The 21,009-nt window shown below is 40.5% G+C and overlaps 1 protein-coding gene across 3 annotated transcripts in view; it reads left to right on the top strand.

Annotated features, from left to right (window-relative positions):
- The window catches only part of PIP5K1B (phosphatidylinositol-4-phosphate 5-kinase type 1 beta), a 357,429-nt gene that overhangs the window by 172,607 nt on the left and 163,813 nt on the right, over nucleotides 1-21,009 (top strand). For all 3 annotated transcript variants that reach the window (XM_061132834.1, XM_061132832.1, XM_061132833.1), the window contains exon 4: nucleotides 15,781-15,911. In XM_061132834.1, the coding sequence (XP_060988817.1) occupies nucleotides 15,781-15,911 (131 nt within the window). The remainder of the gene's footprint in view (nucleotides 1-15,780; nucleotides 15,912-21,009) is intronic.

Genomic DNA, 21,009 nt, shown 5'->3' on the forward strand with positions numbered 1-21,009 from the left:
TCCCTGCAGGTCTTAGCCTCCCTTAAGAAGTTGCCATTATCCCCTCCCGTCACCTGAAACAACAACAACAGCGGTGCGTGTGTGTCTGTCTATCTTCATATAAAGCAAGAGCATAAAAGGGTAGGGGTATAAGTGGGGCGGGGATTAATATCCTCTCAGTGTAGATGGGTCTAATAGAAGGCTGGGAAGGATGGATGAGAGAGTAGAGGTTCCTCAGGGGTTTCTTTTTAGGGGGGAGGGGTTGGTGGTTTGTCCTCTAGCTGCCCTGTGGAAAGCTGGTAGACAAGCCTAGATTTTAATTCCGTTTCTAAAGATTGCAAAATGCCAATACTGCAGTGAAACTTTTCTACTGTGGCCCTGTCTAGGAAGCCTTTCCTTCAGGTGCTCGTGTGTCTATGTACCTGAACTGGCAGAGTTCTGTGAAACTCCTGGGAACTCTGGAGGAGTGAGGCTTGGCTTGGCCCTGGCCCTGGCCCACCTCCACACCTCGGGGCACAGAGAGTTACCATGACCTTGCTGGTCAGTGGAAAATACAAATAAAAAAGAGTAGAAGCTGGCTTGATATTGTCTGGAAATAGGCCCACAGAGCCAAGAAACAAGTAGTTAGACTAACCATAGAATTTAGCTGAGCCTGTGCTGAATTGAAAGACCCAGTCGGCAAAGCTGATATCTCTATTTCTAGGTCCAGTTATGATGTCAGATGTGACGATTATGAACATGAACTCAGGTTAAGAGATCTGGGTTTGAGAGCTTTATCACTTCCTCGCTGCGTGGCTCTGAATACTTCTTTGTCTTTCTGAACCAGTTTCATCTTAGGTAAATCATTACCTTCTATGTTGAGTTTTTCTGATGATACAAGCACCTAAAGGAGAAAATGGCTCTGACACTCTCAGGAGAAAGCCCAGATGACAGTGAACTCCCAGAAAAATGCCTGCTAACTAACAGAGTGGTGAAACGGTCTCAATGTGCCCCATTTATTCCTCCCTAAATGGAATGAAGCAGAGATTTGGTAAGAAAGATACTACCCTAATGTGCATACAATTCCAGTTCGAGAGACCTTATTGCGTCACACAACAGGGGTGTAAGACTCTGAAGGGACAGTTAAACATGCACTTTTACAGTTTCTCTGTATCTCTCTCTGAACAGGTGTGTTTCTCAACCTCCCAAACAGCCCCCAGGCTGCTGGTTTATATTCCCCCAAAAGAATCCCCTGTCCCTATGAGCTGATTATGGAGTACATCTCTTATTTGTTACTGCAAAAAAGCATTTTTTAAATTGTGACTATGGGCATAAATTCTGAAGTACTGCTTCAAATTGGAAAAACTATCTAGAGAAGTGGAAAATTTTGTTATAGTAAAAAGGAACAAACAAGAACTATCTGGTAGATGACAAAGAATAGCAGTAGCTGCTGCCCTGTGAGAGCCTGAAGTTCACCAATAAAAATACTGAAGAGCAGGCATGGAATCTTATTCTTTTTAGAGTTTCCAGGGTGATTATTTTGTAAATGTAGTTTCACTGATATAAAATAATTGAGCATGTTACTAGGGTGTAGTGTGTTACCATAAAACAGAAAGAAGAGTATGACATTAACGGTGCATAATACAAGATGTGCAGAAGGATACACACCAAAGAAGTGACGCTAGTTAACTCTGAAGAGGGAGATTGAGAAAGGGTACTTCTGTGTTTTACTTTCTATAGCTAACAGTTGTCTGACTTTTCCTCAGTGAGTGTGGGCTACAATTTAATTTTTTTTAATTATGCAATACTGTCTGCACAGACATTTCTCTTTCAGTTTGAGTTATCTCTGAGTCTGCATCACTTTTCAGGTAGAGAGCATTTGGTCATATGTTCAAGGAACTCACAAAGGGGGTCTCCCTCACTAATGATCAGGAAGATGGAAACTGAAACAGTAAGATTCACAAAAATTAACAATATTCATGATAACAGTGTTGGTACAAGTTTGATGCCAAATTCACTCTTCTGTTGATGAGTATACAAACTGATGAAGTCTTTTTTTTTTTTTAATGAAATTTCTTTTGGAGGGCATTTTGGCAGTACCAACAAAAGTATAAATGTGCATATGCTTTAACTCAGCAGTTCTTTTTCTAGGAATCAATGCTGTAGAAATCTGCAAGAAAGAAATGTTCAAAGTTATTTGAGCAAGGATGTTCATTACAGAATATTTTGTCATTAAAAAGAGAGAAGAAGAACCCCAATGTCTACCAATAGGAGAGTAGTTGAAGCAATTGTGTTTACATACAAAACTATGAAAACCTGTGTAATTATTAAAAATGAGAATCTGTCTAGATAGACATGGAAGAATATTGTGTAATAAAAACACAAAATGCAATAGAGCATGAATAATAAGATCCCATTTTAAAAATTTGTAATGTATATACATGTGCTTATATTAATGTTTTCAATGTGTTATTATAAAGAAAAGATGTGCAGAAGGATACACACCAAAGAAGTGACGCTAGTTAACTCTGAAGAGGGAGATTGAGAAAGGGTACTTCTGTGTTTTACTTTCTATAGCTAACAGTTGTCTGACTTTTCCTCAGTGAGTGTGGGCTACAATTTAATTTTTTTTAATTATGCAATACTGTCTGCACAGACATTTCTCTTTCAGTTTGAGTTATCTCTGAGTCTGCATCACTTTTCAGGTAGAGAGCATTTGGTCATATGTTCAAGGAACTCACAAAGGGGGTCTCCCTCACTAATGATCAGGAAGATGGAAACTGAAACAGTAAGATTCACAAAAATTAACAATATTCATGATAACAGTGTTGGTACAAGTTTGATGCCAAATTCACTCTTCTGTTGATGAGTATACAAACTGATGAAGTCTTTTTTTTTTTTTAATGAAATTTCTTTTGGAGGGCATTTTGGCAGTACCAACAAAAGTATAAATGTGCATATGCTTTAACTCAGCAGTTCTTTTTCTAGGAATCAATGCTGTAGAAATCTGCAAGAAAGAAATGTTCAAAGTTATTTGAGCAAGGATGTTCATTACAGAATATTTTGTCATTAAAAAGAGAGAAGAAGAACCCCAATGTCTACCAATAGGAGAGTAGTTGAAGCAATTGTGTTTACATACAAAACTATGAAAACCTGTGTAATTATTAAAAATGAGAATCTGTCTAGATAGACATGGAAGAATATTGTGTAATAAAAACACAAAATGCAATAGAGCATGAATAATAAGATCCCATTTTAAAAATTTGTAATGTATATACATGTGCTTATATTAATGTTTTCAATGTGTTATTATAAAGAAAAGATGTGCAGAAGGATACACACCAAAGAAGTGACGCTAGTTAACTCTGAAGAGGGAGATTGAGAAAGGGTACTTCTGTGTTTTACTTTCTATAGCTAACAGTTGTCTGACTTTTCCTCAGTGAGTGTGGGCTACAATTTAATTTTTTTTAATTATGCAATACTGTCTGCACAGACATTTCTCTTTCAGTTTGAGTTATCTCTGAGTCTGCATCACTTTTCAGGTAGAGAGCATTTGGTCATATGTTCATTGATAAACACTTGGAATATAGGTTCAGCTACGTGTAAAAGCAAGAACCTGAGTAACTGTGACTTAACTAAAGTTGAAGTTTGTTTCTCTCTCAAGTAACAGTTCAGAGGTAATTTACCTCCTCTTCAGAGTCACAGGGGCCCAGGTTTCAATCTTGTTTTTCTGTTGTCCTCAGTGGACAGCTTCCAAGTAAGATCAGTCAGGGCTGCTTCAGCTCTGGCCATTGCAGCGGCAGAGGGCATTCTCCTCCGTGTTAACTATGTGACCGGGAAGTTGGTCACATCATCTTCTCTCACATCTCAGTGGTCAGAAATTAGACACGTGACTACACCTAGCCTCAAGAGAACCTAACAACTACCCACCTCGAGTTTCTGTTACCATATGACGGGTTCTCAATCTTATCACTATTGGCCTTTTGGACTGGCTAACTCTTTGTTATGGGGACTCGCCAGAGCATTGTAGGACGAGCATCCCTGGCCTCTATCCAATAGATGTCAGTAACACTCCCTAGTTGTGACAGCTAAAATTGTCTCCAGACACTGTTCCATGTCTTCTGGAGGATGAAAATCAACCCTTACTGAGAAAAACTTCTAAACAAGAGGGGTTAATGGATATTGGGGACAACTAGCAACATCTGCCATAAGCATTGTGTTGTTCCCCCACAAACAGTGCTTAGCGCTGATGTAATAGTTTCCCTTAAAAATTGACACCCCTCTCCTTACCAGGAAATATCATACTTGAGACCCGAAGTGTTTATGATTCTAGGAGGACGAAAATCCAATCCTTTGTTATTTTTATTTCTTGAACCTAAATTTGTATTTGCATCAAGTAAATACTGTTTTTGTTTGAATATACAAACAAATGAAGTTTTTTTCCCTAGTGTTCAGTGTAGCATTAAGGGTACTTGCATTGTGTCACATTTATGATGAATATCTCAGTCTATACTGTAATATTTCTGGAAGACTAATATAGCAGGATTCATAATGCCATTCTGTCCTAAATCAAAAATTTCATCTACAGTTGATGGCATGTCTCTTTTAAGGGCAATTAAGTGTGCATAATTTGCCACTGCTGAACACCTCGAGTATAGTATTTTTCTGTTAATGAGAAATGTTTGCTTAATATGCTTTTCCATTCCAGTGAGAGTATGTGCTTCACTGCCAATCATATAAATGAGGGGAAGATCATTACAAGAGAATATGAAATTAAGTGCTCTTTGTTCTGCCTTTTCTAGCATATTTAGAGAATCAAATCTTTCTTCAAACAGGTGAATACACTGGGATCTTGTTATAATGGCTGCTGAGCAATAAGGAAAATTTACACAGAAAGTGCATCTGTCTTGAGCTTCTTCCAAAGTTGTTGAGTGCCTAATGTGTCAGAATGACCTTGTTATAAGGCAATTTCACCATGTATAAGGTCCATGCAGGCACAGCGGAGGGCATCATTATAATGGTGCTCCAGCATTCTTGTTTTTGAAAATGTTGATGACTGCAGAAATTGTATCAGAAAAGCAGTTGCCAGCCATGAAAGTAACAGTACCCCCAAAGTATGAAACCACTCGTACTGGGAGAGGAGAGTAGTTGTGTCTAGCCCCTGGGCGAGCAGACACTGTGTGTAGAGACTAATGGAGCACTGGACCTGGAAGACTCAATGGGGAGCAAAGGAAGATGGGAACAACACTGAAGGCAGGGGGATCTGCATGGGTGGAGGCCAGGAATCACATAGGGATGAAGGCATGGGATGAAGATGGGAAAAGGAATGAAGGCAGGGGGGATCCGCATGGGTGGAGGCCAGGAATCACATAGCAAGTTTAGCAGGAGACTTTGATTGAAGATGTAGATTTGTGCAAAGACTGTCAGGTGTGTTGTGCAGCTTAAACAGCAAATTGCCCACCAGAATTTGTGGTCCCTCTTCCATAGCAGAGCAGGACCTGGAAAGCAGCAGCAAAGCCAGCTCTTCTTGTGTCTTTGTGAAGCCATATGGTTCATCCTTACTAGTCAACTATGAGTGGCTCATTATCTTGGGGCGTCCCTGGTGGCTCAGTGGTAAAGAATCCACCTGCCAAACAGGAGACTTGGATTTGATTCCTGAGTTGGGAAGATCCCCTGGAGAAGGGAAAGGCTACCCACTCCAGTATTCTGATCTGGAGAGTTCCATAGACTGTACAGTCCATGGGGTCACAGAGAGTCGGACACAACTGAGCGACTTTCCCTTTCACTTTCATAATAGTATAATAGTTACATGGGTTTCTAGCATGAAGGCTTTGTCCTAAAGAAAATAAGATTTTAAAAAATGTTGTCACTAAGTCATGTTTGACTTTTTTATGACCCCATAAGGTTCCTCTGTCCATAGGATTTACCAGGCAAGAATACTCATGTGGATTGCCATTTTCTAATCCAAGAGATCTTCCCAATGCAGGGATCGAACCCATTTTCTGCATTGGCAGGTAAATTCTTTACCACTGAGCCACCAGGGAAGAAGCCATTTTAAAAATTAGCAAATCCCAAACATGGCTTTGTCACCATTCAAAATGTATTTATATAAACATAGTAAAAATGCTTTCATGGAAGGGTATTTCCATTCTTACCTATAACACAAAATTTAGAAAATCTGAGAAGTACAAGACTTGAAAGTAAAAGTCAACCAACATCCCACAAGCCAGAGATAATCACACAATTTGATATATTTCCTTCCTGTCTTGCTTTCCTCTGTGGATGTGTATAAAACATTTGTGAGTTTTTCTTTTTCAAATTTTGTTGTATGTATTTTATATCCTGCTTTCTTAATGTAATATTTTTTAAGTTATAGAACATTTTAAAAATATGGTTTAAAGGCATAAATTGACTAGAGTTTATCAAATAATTTTGTCAAATATTCTCGACCTGTACTTGGACTTTTTTTTTCCCCATAATTTTATTTATTCATTTATTGTTCGCTGTGGTGAGTCTTCGTTGCTGGGCAGGCTTTTCTCTATTTGCGACGAGCAAGGTGGTTGTGGTGCATGGGCTTCAAGTTGCGGTGGCAAGTTGCTCTTCTCTCTCCCAAGGTTATTCATTCAGCCCTTTGGGTTTCAATACTGTTTATATGCTGAAAACACTCAAATTCAAAAGTTCAGCCCAAACCTCTGTTCTAAGCTCCAGACTTGTACCTTGACATCATTTGGATGTCTCACTGGCATCTCAAATAGAACTCAATCTGCCCCCCAAAATGTGTTCCTCCCTCAGTCTTCCCAACTCAGTAAAGCAACCTTGGTCCTCTCCACTGCTCAGGGAAAACACTAGAAGGCATTCCAGGACTCTTCTCTCTCTCATTTCTAGCTCACGGCAAGTTCTGTTTATTTTCCTCCAAAATATATACAAATTCAACTCTTCTTTCCATTTTCTTGTTTATCACCCTACTCTTAAGACATTCACATCTCAACGTGAACCATGACACATGCATGCGTGCTAAGTTGTTTCAATTGTGTCCAACTCTTCATGACCCCTGCCAGGCTCCTCTGCCCATGAGATTCTCCAGGCAAGAATAGTGGAGTGGGTTGTCATGCCCTCCTCCAGGGGATCTTCCCAACCCAGCGATCAAACCCATGAACCTTGACACTTGCCTCCTAATCACTTTTCCTCATATATTCTCTCTGGTCTATTCCCCACATGGCAGCCAGAGTGAAGTTTTCAGGTTAGACAATAAGTCTTTCCTTATGGAAACACATCAGATCCTTAGCAGGATCTATGAGGCTCAGCCCTAGATTCAGCTCATCTTTGTAGCCTTCAATTCTGATGCTCTCTCTGATGCTCACCTTAATTCATCTACAGTGATTTGCTTTCAGATTCTTGAACTGCTGCTTCTATATGCCTGGAAATTGATTCCCCTGACCTCCTAATGTGACTTTCAATTCCTTGAGGGCAAGCACTCAGGCCAGGTCATTTCTGTATCCCCAGTTTGTAGATGAGTGCCTGGCACATGATGGGCATACAGCCAGCATCTGTTGATATGACCTGCCAACTGGCTCTCATCTTTCATGTCTCAGACTGTGTATGCTTCCTGTTAGACCTTTCCTAACTTTCCCCCATTCTAAAGTGGATCTCCCCACTTTTGGCCTGATCACATCACCCTGTTATTTGCATCACTGCCTATTATGAATGCATATCTTTAATCTCTTTTTCACTCACTCACCTAGAAACTCTCATGAGAGCAAGAACAGGACCTTTTTATTTTTTTATTTATGCTTTCCCCAACATCTAGCATAGTGCTTAGGTCACAGAAAATTCTCAAATCTTTGAGAATGAAGATCTAAATGAGTGAACAGCATGTGACTGAATGGAGTTCTAAGGGGAGCTCTTCTCTTTACCTAGGCAACACTGGAAACAATTCTGAAGTCTATCCTGAAATAGAGGGTAGAGTATATAATCATGGGTCCCCAAAAGACAGCCATGCCCTAATCCCTAGAGCCTGTGATATGTTACTTTATATGGCAGAGGGGACTTTGCAGGTGTGATTAAGTTAAAGATCTTTTGATGGGGAAGTGATCTTGAACTATCCAGATGGGCCCAATGCAATCACAGAGGTTCTTGTAAGAGAGAGGCTAGAGAGTCAGAATCAGAGGAGGAGATGTGAGACAAAAGCAGAGGGGAGCCAGAGAGAGATTAAGAGAGATTTGAAGATGCTGCTGTTATGAAGATGGAGGAGGGGACCACAAGGCAAGGAAGAAGGGACACAGCCCTCCCAACACCTTGATTTTAAGGCTTCTGATCTCCTAAACTGTGAGATAATACATTGTGTTCTTGGAAGACATGAAGTCTGTGGTCATTTATACAGCAGCAGTAGAAAACCAAATCAAGGAGGGACTGGAGAAATGGGTTGAGGAACCCATAGCAAGAGGTGGTCCCACCTTCTTTCAGAAGACATTCTGCTTGCCTGTCCACAAACTATCCCATTTCCATTGTCCTACAGTCAGTTTTGTGAAACCTGTCCCTTTTTTTTCTTAATTCTCTCACTGGGACAAATAAGAAATCTCTGCTTTCTTTCTTGAGTTCAGGTTCAGAGACAGGAGAGAGAACCCAGAACTGGACTTGAGCTATGGCAATGAAGGAGAGGAGCAGGGTCTCCCCAGCCAGACAAAGGTTGTTTTCTCTCATTCTTTAGAGGTGTTGTACTCAGTCACTTCAGTCATGTCTGACTCTTTGCCACTCCATGGGCTGTGACCCACCAGGCTCCTCTGTCCATGGAATTCTCCAGGCAAGAATACTGGAAGGAGGCCCTCCTCCTGAGAATCTTCCCAATGTGCAGGGATAGAACCCAAGTCTTCTGCCTTACAGGTGGATTTTTTTTACCGCTAAACCATGAGCCATGGGGGACGCCCCCTTTAGAAGTGTTATGAACCATTTTTTAACATCTTGGTTTAACGTGCTTGTCAGTGTACATCTCTGGTTTAGAATTAATCTCCATTTGTGGTTTTGGGAAAGTATATCTTGTGAGAAAAAGAGAAAGCATTGGACCTCCTCCTTGGGAAAAATACACACAGCAGAAAATTTCACATGCAGTTGTTTGGAGTTCATGGACCTGTAAGGTTATCTTGCTCAAAGGATAGAGGGTGTGTTTACAATCTTTTAAAAAAGATATTTGTTTGTTTGTTAATTTGGCTGTGTCGAGTCTTAGTGGTGGCACACAGGCTCAGTAGTTGTGGTGCATGGGCTGAGTATGTGGGATCTTAGTTCCCCAACCAGGGATTGAATCCACGTCCCCTGCATTGCAAGGCGGATTCTTAACCACTGGACCACCAGGAAAGTCCCTAGTATGTTAGGATGCAGGACTCAGTGTGAGGCCGGGAAGGACTACATTGAAGATTGGTTTCCATGTCAAGCTAAGATATTTGGAGTTAATCCTGTGGTGAGGATACTACACACCCGTTAGTTTTCAAGCAAGGTGGTGCAAGATTAGATCTGTACTTTAAACAGAATTACTCTGGGACAGTTAGGGACTCTGGGAAGGTCATGTACACACTGCTATATTTAAAATGGGTAACCAAGAAGGACCTACTGTATAGTACAGGGAACTCTGCTCAGTGTTATGTGGCAGCCTGGATGGGAGAGGGGTTTAGGAGAGAATGGATACATCTGTATGTATGGCGGAGTCCCTTCACTGTTGACCTGAAATTATCACAACATTGTTAAATGGCTATACCCCAGTGCAATACAAAATAAAAAGTTTGAACTGTGGAAGAAAAAAAATCACTCTGGCATCATGTATATTGTCTATAATCCTATGCTTAGGGCATCAGATCACCTGAGGTGGGGAGAAATGTTCTTGACTTGAAATGTTTTAGTACTTGCTTTTAAAACCAGTTTTATCAGATTGCATATTAAGTGATCTAATTTCATATACAATATGCTGTAGAAAGCAGTTTCCTGTAACCAATGTAAAATCATTAAAATCTTACTGCCGTCAGGATCATTGCTCCCCTAATAGCAGGTTTACATGGACGTTTAGTCTCATTGATAGTAATCATCATTATTATCTCTTTGTTCAAGTACTTCTTAGCTTCAATCAGATCCATCTCCTGCAGAGAGAATGGAGGCCAGTAAAGCAGTGCACACTGGTATGACACTGTCCTGGTGCCTTGTAGACCAGGGTATCACTCCTGGCATTATCACGTACTTAGCCAAGGGATTTAGGTCAAGTTAATCTCCCAGAGTCAAAGTTTCTTTATAAAATGGACATTAAAACCTCACCTACCTACATAACAATTGTGACAATCGAATGCAGTCATTAGAAGGTAGTATTGTGAAAACCATAGCATATTATCTAAATGCAAGCTGACATTAATTTCCCTTTTAGTATTACCATCATCCCTGAACAAATTTGGGTAGTAAAGAGCCATGAATGTAAATACATGCGATTTGCTTTTGTGGTATTAGCTGGTTCTTTCTCCAAATATCACATGCTTTAGAGGTGTTTGTAATATCCATACACTATGTTGCCTCCACTTAGCCCTTGAAAAGTCCTGAATTAAACGTAGACTCTCTTTGGCTATGTTCTGAAATCTGAACCTATGTGTTTTGGTGACGCTAATAATAAAGAATCCACCTGCCAATGCAGGGGTTGCAAGGGATGTGAGTTTGATCCCTGGGTTGGGAAGATCCCCTGGAGGAGGAAATGGCACCCCATTCCATTATTCTTGCCTGGAGAATCCCATGGACAGAGGAACCTGGTGGTCTACAGTCTATGAGGCTGCAAAGAGTCAAATACTACCGAGCACAGAGGGGAAATGGTTACATATCAACGTGTTTAGAGCATATGCAAAGCCACACAGAAAACTGGAAGAACCACATCTGTGTGTGTGTTTGAATCTGCTAATGAGTTAGCCGATCTGTTGGTGGGCATGTTGGTCTGAGAGGGCTTGTTGGTGGGCTTCGAGTTTACAAGGAAAGAACTGCTGGTTCTAGAAGAAGACAAACCTGCATGGCACAGGGCAGATTTGTAGTCATCATGATTTACTGGTCTGCTAATCAGAAACTCTCCCGTTAGCATTTCTGTTTTTGTAATTTTAAAACACATCTTGCTCAAGAGTGACTGTGTCAGAAAATACTATGGTTTCTCCCATCTTGGTCCCTGTGCCTAATGTCCAATAGGAAAATGCCAGGTGGGGCAGCCTTTCCTGCTGGTAACTTAGAAAGCCATGTGCCACCGTGCAATCAGACATATCCATGAAATAGTCGAGATGCTTTTTAGTTATACCCAATGCATCTATGCTAAAGCATTTAATCTTACACAGAGATGAGGAAGAAACCCTGAGGTAGCCAGAGGTAGCCATCCTCCCTTGGCAGCAAAATATCTCCTTTTGTTTGTACCTCCCCATGTTAGTAGTAGTGACTTTAACAGAGATGTTCATACTGGTTTACCAGGTGGTTTACAGGTTTCTTTTAGGCTTACCCATGATTGAGTATGATTAGTAGCAAATAAAATATTTTATTCCTATTTCATCAAAAGGCATGGCTCCCACACAGCTGCTTCCTTTGCTGAGGTCAAACAGCCAGGCTTAAAACAGAGCTTCTGACTTTGATTCTAGACTCATTTTGAAAAAGATGAGACAGGGAAGTGGCATGGGCTTTGCAGGCAGACTCTGCCATGTGCTAACAATGTGAGAGAGGCAGTCATATAACCTTGCTGAGCTTCAAATCCCCACCTGTAAAATGGGTGTGATTCTCCCTCTCTTCAGTGTCCTTGAAAGGGTTAAATGAGGTGAGAGATTCTGATGTTAGAGGCAGAACAGTACTTGTTGATAACCTGGATCTGGACTGTGGAGCCAAACTTGCCAGGTATGAGTCCCAGCTCTACCTCTTTGCTAACCATGTGACCTCGCGTAAGTAACTAAACCTGCTTGAGTCAGTAAAATGAAGATAATAATAGTACCTACCTCACAGGGTTATTGTGAGGATAGAAGAGTTAATATAACCAAAAGCACTTAGAATAGTGATTGCCTCATAGTGTTTTCAGTAAACGCTCTTCAAGTATATGCCATAATTATGATTGATTGTGATTATTATTGTTGTTATCCATATGTCAAGTTCCTGGCACAAATAGATGATTAAAAAGTATTCACTTTTATTAAGACTTCTCTCATTTCTGTCTTCAGAGCACTTGAATTTTAAGGAGCATGAAAAGAAAGTAGTAGTATTATTATAAGTCTGGTTTTTTTATTTAACTAAACAGATGTCAGTGAGCTCCTTTCCAAAATCTTATTCCTTCAGGAATTCAAAATTCAATCTTATACCATAGGAGAAAAAAGTTTCTTGATGCTCCTTAGAGCAAGAGCAAGTTTTTGAGCCTCACTGCAGACTTTCCGAATCAGAAATTCTGGAGATGTGATCCATACGTCACTTTGGTTCTTGTTTTTCAGTGCTTGCTGACATTTTTTAAAAGATTTGTTCTTTAGAGCAGTTGTAGGTTAACCAAAAAATTGAGAGGAAGATACAGAAATTTCCCACCACCCCCTGTACCCACACATGCACAGCCTGCCCATTGTCACCATCCCCCACCAGAGTGGTTCACTGTTACAACTGATGAACCTACATGGGCACATCATAATCACCCAAAGTCCACAGTTTATATTCCGGCTCACTCTTAATGGAGTACATTCTATGGGTTTAGACAAATTCATAATTATGTGTATCCATCATAAAAGTGGCCTTCCCAGGTGGCTCAGTGGTAGAGAATCCACCTGACAATGCAGGAGACTCAAGGGATGTGGGTTCGATCCCTGGGTCGGGAAGAGCCCCTGGAGAAGGAAAAGGCAACCCACTCCAGTATTCTTGCCTGGAAAATTCCATGGACACAGAAGCCTGGCGGGCTGTTGTCCATGGAGTCACAAAGAGACACGAAGGAGCATGCATGACACACCATCATAAAGGAATTGTGTGGAGTGTTTTCCCTGCCCTGAAAATCCTCTGTGCTCTGCTTCCCCTCCCCAACCCCCTGGCAAGCACTGATCTTCTTACTGTCTCCATAGTTGTGGTTTTGGTCCGTTTTAACAAATGACCCAGTGATTCTCAGACTTTCTAAAGTTTGCAAGTACCAGATATAGACTGCTGCAACTTTGACCACCTTCTGTTGCTGGGGGTGGGATAAGACTGCTGCTACTGCTGCTGCTAAGTCGCTTCAGTCGTGTCCGGCTCTGTGTGACCCCATAGACAGCAGCCCACCAGGCTCCCCCGTCCCTGGGATTCTCCCAGGCAACACTAGAGTGTGCTGCCATTTCCTTCTCCAGTGCATGAAAGTGAAAAGTGAAAGTGAAGATGCTCAGCCGTGTCCAACTCTTAGCGACCCCATGGACCGCAGCCTACCAGGCTCCTCTGTCCACGGGATTTTCCAGGCAAGAGTACTGGAGTGGAGTGCCATTGCCTTCTCTGGGATAAGACTGAAGGGTGGTTAACAAGGAATTGGGCATCCCATGTTTCACATGTGTTCCAGTCCAAGAAGCACACTAAATGACTGAATTAAGCAGAAATACAGGTATTTTTGGAAGCAGAGTCAGGGGTGTGGTAAAGGGAAGGAAAAACAGTTTGAGAGTGTGTGCATCTGTTGATAGATCTGGAATAGAAAGTTTCAGACCATAGGTGTCTTCTAGAAAATGCTGATGTCACGTCCTGTGCCATACTGCCCTGTGTGACAGATAGGAGAAGAGAAACCTTTTGAATTTTTATGTGAGGTTAAAATGAGAAAAATTCATTTCAGCCTTCAGAAGTCAGAGCTATCAGTACGAAAGGTCACTGATGCCAACTGGTGGCATTGCTGAGCTCGCAGTGGGAAGATTAAAATAGCAGCTTTTTGTTTTTGAAGCACTAGTTGCACTATTTGGGCTTGACTCTCAGTCTTTTGCCATCTTGCTGCTCTGGGATTGTAAGTAAAAAGGCATATGTAAAGAAGAAAAGCCCCAGGATGTTTCTCTTAACTGCACAGAAGGGGATAGATATTATAGTTGTCCTCACACTAAGGCTGATATGATATTTGCAGTGAAATAAGCAGAACGATTGAATGATGACTCCATGGGATAGTGAGGGTTACTGATTGCATAGTGGAAGTGACTGAGACGTATGAATGACCGTGACCATTTCAGGCCCAGTCAGCAAATATTTCCTGGAGACCCAGCCCTGCACGAGAGGTGGTTTGCTTGGGGTTCACCTTCAGTGACAGGATTACAGAGCTTAGGGAGAGGGACATCAGGGGATTGGCTGTAAGATAATGGTTTGGTGCCACATGTACTGTGTTTGTGATGATAAAACATTGTCCAAGGAGGTTCTGAAAGTCATATGCATGGAGCCAGTATGTGAAACCATTAGGAATGTATTGATCGTCTACATAACTAAGGAAATTTGAGAATCAAGGATCCAACTTATAGGGACACAGCAATTACAGCAAACAAAATATGAGAATTTAGTGAAGAAATGAGAGCCCATCAAAAAAGGTGGACATGGACACAGGACTGTGTTCTATCGTAGAAATCAAGAGGATACATTTTTTCAAGAAGAGAGATATCTTTTGATGTTGAAAGCATGAAGAAATTTTTAAAAAACAGCAGCATCTGGGAAGATGGAGATTGGTCTTGAACTTGTTAAGTGAAAATGTTAATGCAAAAAGAATATTTTTTATTAAGCAGGTGATCTTTATTACATTCATTTTAAGGCATGGTTTCTCAGCCTCAGCACTAATATTTGGGGCTTGATAATTTGTTGTTATGAGAAGCTGTCCTGTGCATTGTAGGATGTTGTAACAGCATTCCTGACCTCTACCCTCTAGATGCCAAAAGCACTACCACCACCAGTTACGACAACTAAAAAATGTCTCCAATGTCAAATGTCCCTGGCTGAGAACCAGTGATTTAAGTATTTATTTGTTCCCACTGTCTGAGTGAGAGTGATAATCGCTCTGTTGTGTTGGACTCTATGCAACCAATAGACTATAACCTGCTAGACTCTTCTGTCCTAGGGTATACTATATTAAACATTGCAAGGCATAAAAAAATATGCCACACTTGCACCATTAAGAAGAATGTTTTCTGATTTTCTTAAGTTATTCTATTTCTATTATGTTGGTTAAAACTATTTATATATACATGCAAACGTGTGAACACACACAAATATATATGTCATTCCTCCAAGTTAACATTATGTCAGTTTAACTGTGGAATAATATTAGAAAAGCAGTAAATTTGAAATATTGAGGTTCCAAAACTCTGTGTTTTATTATAGATCAGTGAAGGAAATTTTGATTATGGACCCTTGGCAAGACTAGTAAGCAATTTTCAAATTAAATTTTATGTATTCCAAAGGCTGAAATTATTTTTTACTCTCTCATTTCTTATGAAGCCAAAATTCTCTTCCTGATCTGATATGTTACAGAACTTCTGATTTTTTAAAAATGTGACTGTACCAATTATCCTTTAGTAGAAATTATATTGCTATATTTTGAAAGTTTTTAAGTTCTTAATAAAAGAAAAATGGAGATTTTGGACGGTAATTTGACCTTAGGAATATTTATAGGAAAGATAACCACCAAAATAATTTCATGGAAAGAAGGGTCCTTGATGTTTGGAAAGGATTCTGCATCAAAAGAAGCAGCCTGTCATCTTTCTAAACCTAGCTTCCTTGTTGCTTAGGAACAAGAGAAGAAATTTAACCTCACTCTCCTGTTTTTGCTACTTGTGACATTGAACAAGGTCCCGACTACTGAGGCTAACGCCGAAATCCTTGTTTTCCCTGCAGACTGCGTCATCTGCCATCAAAGGTGCTATTCAGCTGGGAATAGGATACACAGTGGGTAATCTCACCTCCAAGCCAGACCGAGATGTTCTCATGCAAGATTTTTATGTGGTGGAAAGTGTGTTCCTGCCCAGGTAAGAACATTGTTTATTGTGATGATTTCCATGCTAAGGAACCTTTCTTGTGACATCCCCATATTGAAGACTTTTCTGCTGGTACAAGACTTTTCTACCCATGAGTGTGTACATCATGTACTGATGTTCATGTTGGACCTTGGTGTGCCCAAAAGTAATCCAAGTAATTATTACTTTCGGTTGCATTAAATGGCTTGCATATTTTTTTAACATGGCCTACATTTTTATAGCAGTTGGTAAACAGAGTTTATCCTATGGGTCAGCTGTAATTAGTTGTAATAATGCCTGAAAGACTGTATGGAGAAAGACTTTGAAATTCAGTGGGAAAGAGTAGAGTAATCACAGTGATGTCTGCATAGGTTTAGAAAAAGAGGGCACCTGGGACGCAGCAGATGGTGGCAAGTTTTTGCTGTAGCCCTAATTTAAGAAATGAGTTGGGGAACCCGTAATTGGTTCTGCTATCTAAATATTCTCATGTGTTTCCTCTTTTAACTCTCCTCCAGAAAACTTAAGGGAATTCCCCTATGTTGACAGCATATTTGAAAAGACAGCCAAGTTACCCATACATGTCACCTCTAACTTTATCATGTGCATGCTAACGTGCCAAGTCACTTCAGTCATGTCTGATTCTTTGCGACTTTACGGACTGTAGCCCACCAGGCTCCTTTGTGCATAGGATTTCCCAGGCAAGAATACTGGAGTGGGTTACTATGCCCTCCTCCAAGGGATCTTCCCGACCCAGGATCAAACTCACATCTCTTAATGTCTCCTGTATTGGCAGTCGAGTGTTTTTTTTTTGTTTTTTACCACTAGTGCCACCTGGGAAGCCCCATACTGGGGGGATAAATCAATTAAATAAATCTGAGATGGATGATAGTGATGGTTGCACAACAGTGTGAATGGACATAATGCCACATAAGTATACATTTTAAAATGGGTAAGATGGTAAATTTATATTATGCATGCTATACCAAAATAAAACAAATAATTTAAAAGTCTAATGCTCAGTTAATGTAAGAAGAGAAGTACTCACTCTTAAATTGGAACTGTCACTACCACTGACAGGACTTTTCAAAGAAAGAAAGTAGATACTCAACTTAGGGGTTTGGAAGCAATTATATTGTCTTTGTGGCTATAAGGATTGACTTGTCATTTATTTTAAAGTAAACGTTTCTCTCTAAAATAAGCCAGTTTTATTATCAATTATTGCTAGGCTCGAATGAGAATGGTTGGGTGACACTTCTCCTCTCCATGTTTTCATTGTCTTTAAAAATCTCCAGGGAAATGGTACTTACTTTTATTTCTTTGTCCAGGCGTCAACTTCCTAGAAATAAAACCTTTAGATGAGTGTGTCCATGAAGTCACAACAGAGCACATAAATAAAAGAAAGTCAGCTATAAACCCAGACAGCCTCATTCTTTTAAAATTTATCATCTCAGCATTATTTTTTGAATTGGAGTATGATTGCTTTACCCCAATGTTTTGTTACTTTCTACTGTACAGTGAAGTATATCAGCTGTGTGTATACATATATCCCCTCCCTCCCATCCTCCTCCACTCATCTAGGTCATCACAGAGCCCTGAGTTGAGCTTCCCGTGCTATACAGTGGGTTCCCACTAGCTAGCTATTTTACACATGGTAGTGTATACATGTCAATCACAATTTCCCAATTCGTCCCACCCTTCCCTTCTCCCCTGTGTCCACATGTCCATTCTCTACATCTGCATCTCTATTCTTGCCCTGAAAGTGGGTGCATGTGTGCCTCATTTTGCTTTAAATCCTCTTAGCTGAAGAACAAAGTTGGCCTATGAAAGGTTAGAAGTTTGCCTCTCTCTCTTTCCCTTGCAGTTATGAGAACTAGTTTTCATGCAGAATATGGACAACCCCAAGCCCTAAGATATAATCCTGTCTGTTCATGACATTGTTGTTCTCTCTGTGGCTGGAAATTGTCCTTTGTGTTGGTTTTTTAACAGTTTATCATTCAAAAAAGTATGTATTAAACCATTTTTTCCTCTTTAAAGTCAGGAGGTCATGAGGTTATCTTAATCTTTTGGTATGTTCTGTTAGGCTCAAATTCTTTTAAATGTGTTTACAGAGTATTCTAATTCTCATGGTCTTCTGGGGCCTCTACTCAAACCATTCAACCTTTTTTTTTTTTTTTTTTTTTTGAGTCCTTTTGTGGAAGGATGGCTAGCAGTGAGTTAGGGCACTAGAGCAGTTATAACAAAGATGTGTGTACAAAGAGCAGGGTGTTCCATCCTGGCTGATGTCTTCTACTCATACTGTCCAATCAACAGAGCCAACTGTTGATGGGCACCAGGAAAAAGCATATGGTCCTCAAGCCTGCAGCATCAACATCATCTAGAACTAGTTAAGACATGCAGGTTCTTGGGCTCCCCGATACCAGATCAACAAAATTAGAAACTCCGGGGCTAGGACCCAGGAATCCGTTTAATAATTTCTCCAGGTGACTCTAAGCACATGAAAGTTTGAGAATCACTGAGCTGGCACATTGCTTCCCATTTTAGAGTAACAATTGTTCTAATAGATAACAAATTTTGTTCTTGGAGCACATAAAACCCCAAGTGATTTTTAAATTAATATCTTAAATATAAAAATTATATATATTTAACAATTGAATTATACATGACACTCTAAGAGATACTATACAACAAGGAGTGCATAAATAAGGTCTTCATAGACACTTTTAGGGGGCTTCCCTGGTGGCTCAGACTGTCAAAAATCTGCCTGCATTGTGGACGATCCAGTTCAATTCCTGGGTTAGGAGGATCTCCTGGAGAAGGAAATGGCTACCCACTCCAGTAGTCTTGCCTGGAGAATTCCATGGACAGAGGCTACAGTCCATGGGGTCGCAAAGAGTCGGACACAGCTGAGCAACTAACACTGTTTTTCAGGCCCTTCTGAGTGTTTTGATTCCTTTTGTTCATGGACAGTTTATCATAAGCATACTGCATCTTTATGATTAAGACAAAATGAGATTTTTTTCTTCAGGAATAGAGAACCAAAGTTGTACCTACCTGGATTTTGCATCTTTGACCTTAACTCTGTGTTCCAAGAGAGCAGCAGCAGCCACTGAGTGACAGACAGTCATGTCCCTGGGGCTGGGAGCACCCAGCTAACTGATCCTATTGAGAAGAGTCCACTGTCACATTCAGATATATCATTCAGAGTTTGGATAGCTTTTAAATGTCAATATGACATGAATCATTTGATTCAGACTAGAGTCTAAGCAAATAGTGTATTGCTTGTTTAAAGAACACACAGTACAAGGAACTCTATTTGGTACTCTGTGGTGAACTAAATGGGACAGAAATCCAAAAAAGAAGGAATATACACACACACACACACACATATATATATATATATATATATATATATTCACTTTACAGCCAAAACTGACACAGCAGTGTAAAGCAGCTATTGTTGTTCAGTCAGTCAGTCAGTCGTGTCCGACTCTCTACAACCCCATGGATTGCACCACGCCAGGCTTCCCTGTCCTTCACCATCTCCCGGAGCTTGCTCAAACTCATGTCCATTGAGTTGGTGATGCCATCCAACCATCTTGTCCTCTGTCATCCCCTTCTCCTCCTGCCTTCAATCTTTCCCAGCATCAGGGTCTTTTCCAATGAGTCTGCTCTTCACATCAGGTGGTCTAAATATTGGAGCTTCAGCTTCAGCATCAGTCCCTCCAATGAATATTCAGGATTCATTTCCTTTAGTATTGACTGGTTTAATCTCCTTGCAGTCCATGGAACTCTCAAGAGTCTTCTCCAACACCACAGTTCAGAAGCATCAATTCTTCGGCACTCAGTCCTCTTTATGGTCCAACTTGCACATCCATACCTGACTACTGAACAACCCGTAGCTTTGACTATACGGACCTTTGTCAGCCAAGTAATGTCTCTGCTTTTTAATATCTGCCTAAGTTTGTCATAGCTTTTCTTCCTAGGAGCAAGCGTGTTTTAACTTCATGGCTGCAGTCACCATCTGCAGTGATTTTGGAGCCCAAGAAAATAAAGTCACTCACTGTTTCCATTGTTTGCCCATCTATTTGCCATGAAGTGATGGGACTGGATGCCATGGTCTTCATTTTTTTTTTTTTTCATGGTCTTCATTTTTTGAACATTGAGTTTTAAGCCAGCTTTATCACGCTCCTCTTTCACCTTCATCAAGGGGCTCTTTGGTTCCTCTTCGGTTTCTGCCATAAGGGTGGTGCCATCTGTGTATCTGAGGTTACTGATATTTCTTCCAGCAATCTTGATCCTAGTTGTGCTTCATCCAGCCTGGCATTTTGCATGATGTACTCTGCATATGAGTTAAATAAACAGGGTGATAATATACAGCCTTGACATACTCCTTTCCCAATTTTGAACCAGCCCATTGTTCCATGTCTGGTTCTAACTGTTGCTTCTTGACCTGCATACAGGTTTCTCAGGAGGCAGGTAAGGTAGTCTGGTATTCCCATCTCTTTAAGAATTTTCCACAGTTTGTTGTGATCCACACAGTCAAAGCCTTTAGCATAGTCAGAAGTAGATGTTTTTCTGGAACAACTATATTCCAATAATAATTGGAAAGATAATTATTACTCCAATAATAATAATTTAAAAAGAACATATATGCTCCAGATGCATTACATGGAAACAAGAAGCTCACATGGGGTCTTGCCTCAGTTTCCCCATCTAGACTCAGTTTCTTCTTTGGTTTAGCAAAGGGCTTAGTCCCAGTGTTTCTCAACAAATGTGCTATTGACTTTTTTTGGATGAGCTAATTCTTTGTGCAAGACTGAACATTTGTCATCCCCAGGCCATGCCAGTAATATCTCCTCATTACTGTAGTGATCAAAACCCTTCCCACAAAGCGATGGATAAATTCAGTTTGTTGATTCTGGTGGTGGTTTCATAGGTATACACATATGTGAGAACTAAATGTACATTTTATTGTATGTCAGTTACAACTCAGTAAAGGGGCCAAATAGTGCTCCCTCCTCACCCACCCATATTTCTCTACCTGCCTGGGGGTGAGAGGCCCTTGTTGCCAGCTGTTGAAACATTCTGAAGTCTCTGGTGGCTATAAAAT

The sequence above is a fragment of the Dama dama genome, chromosome 29 (assembly GCF_033118175.1).
Source record: "Dama dama isolate Ldn47 chromosome 29, ASM3311817v1, whole genome shotgun sequence".
Lineage (NCBI taxonomy): Eukaryota > Metazoa > Chordata > Mammalia > Artiodactyla > Cervidae > Dama > Dama dama.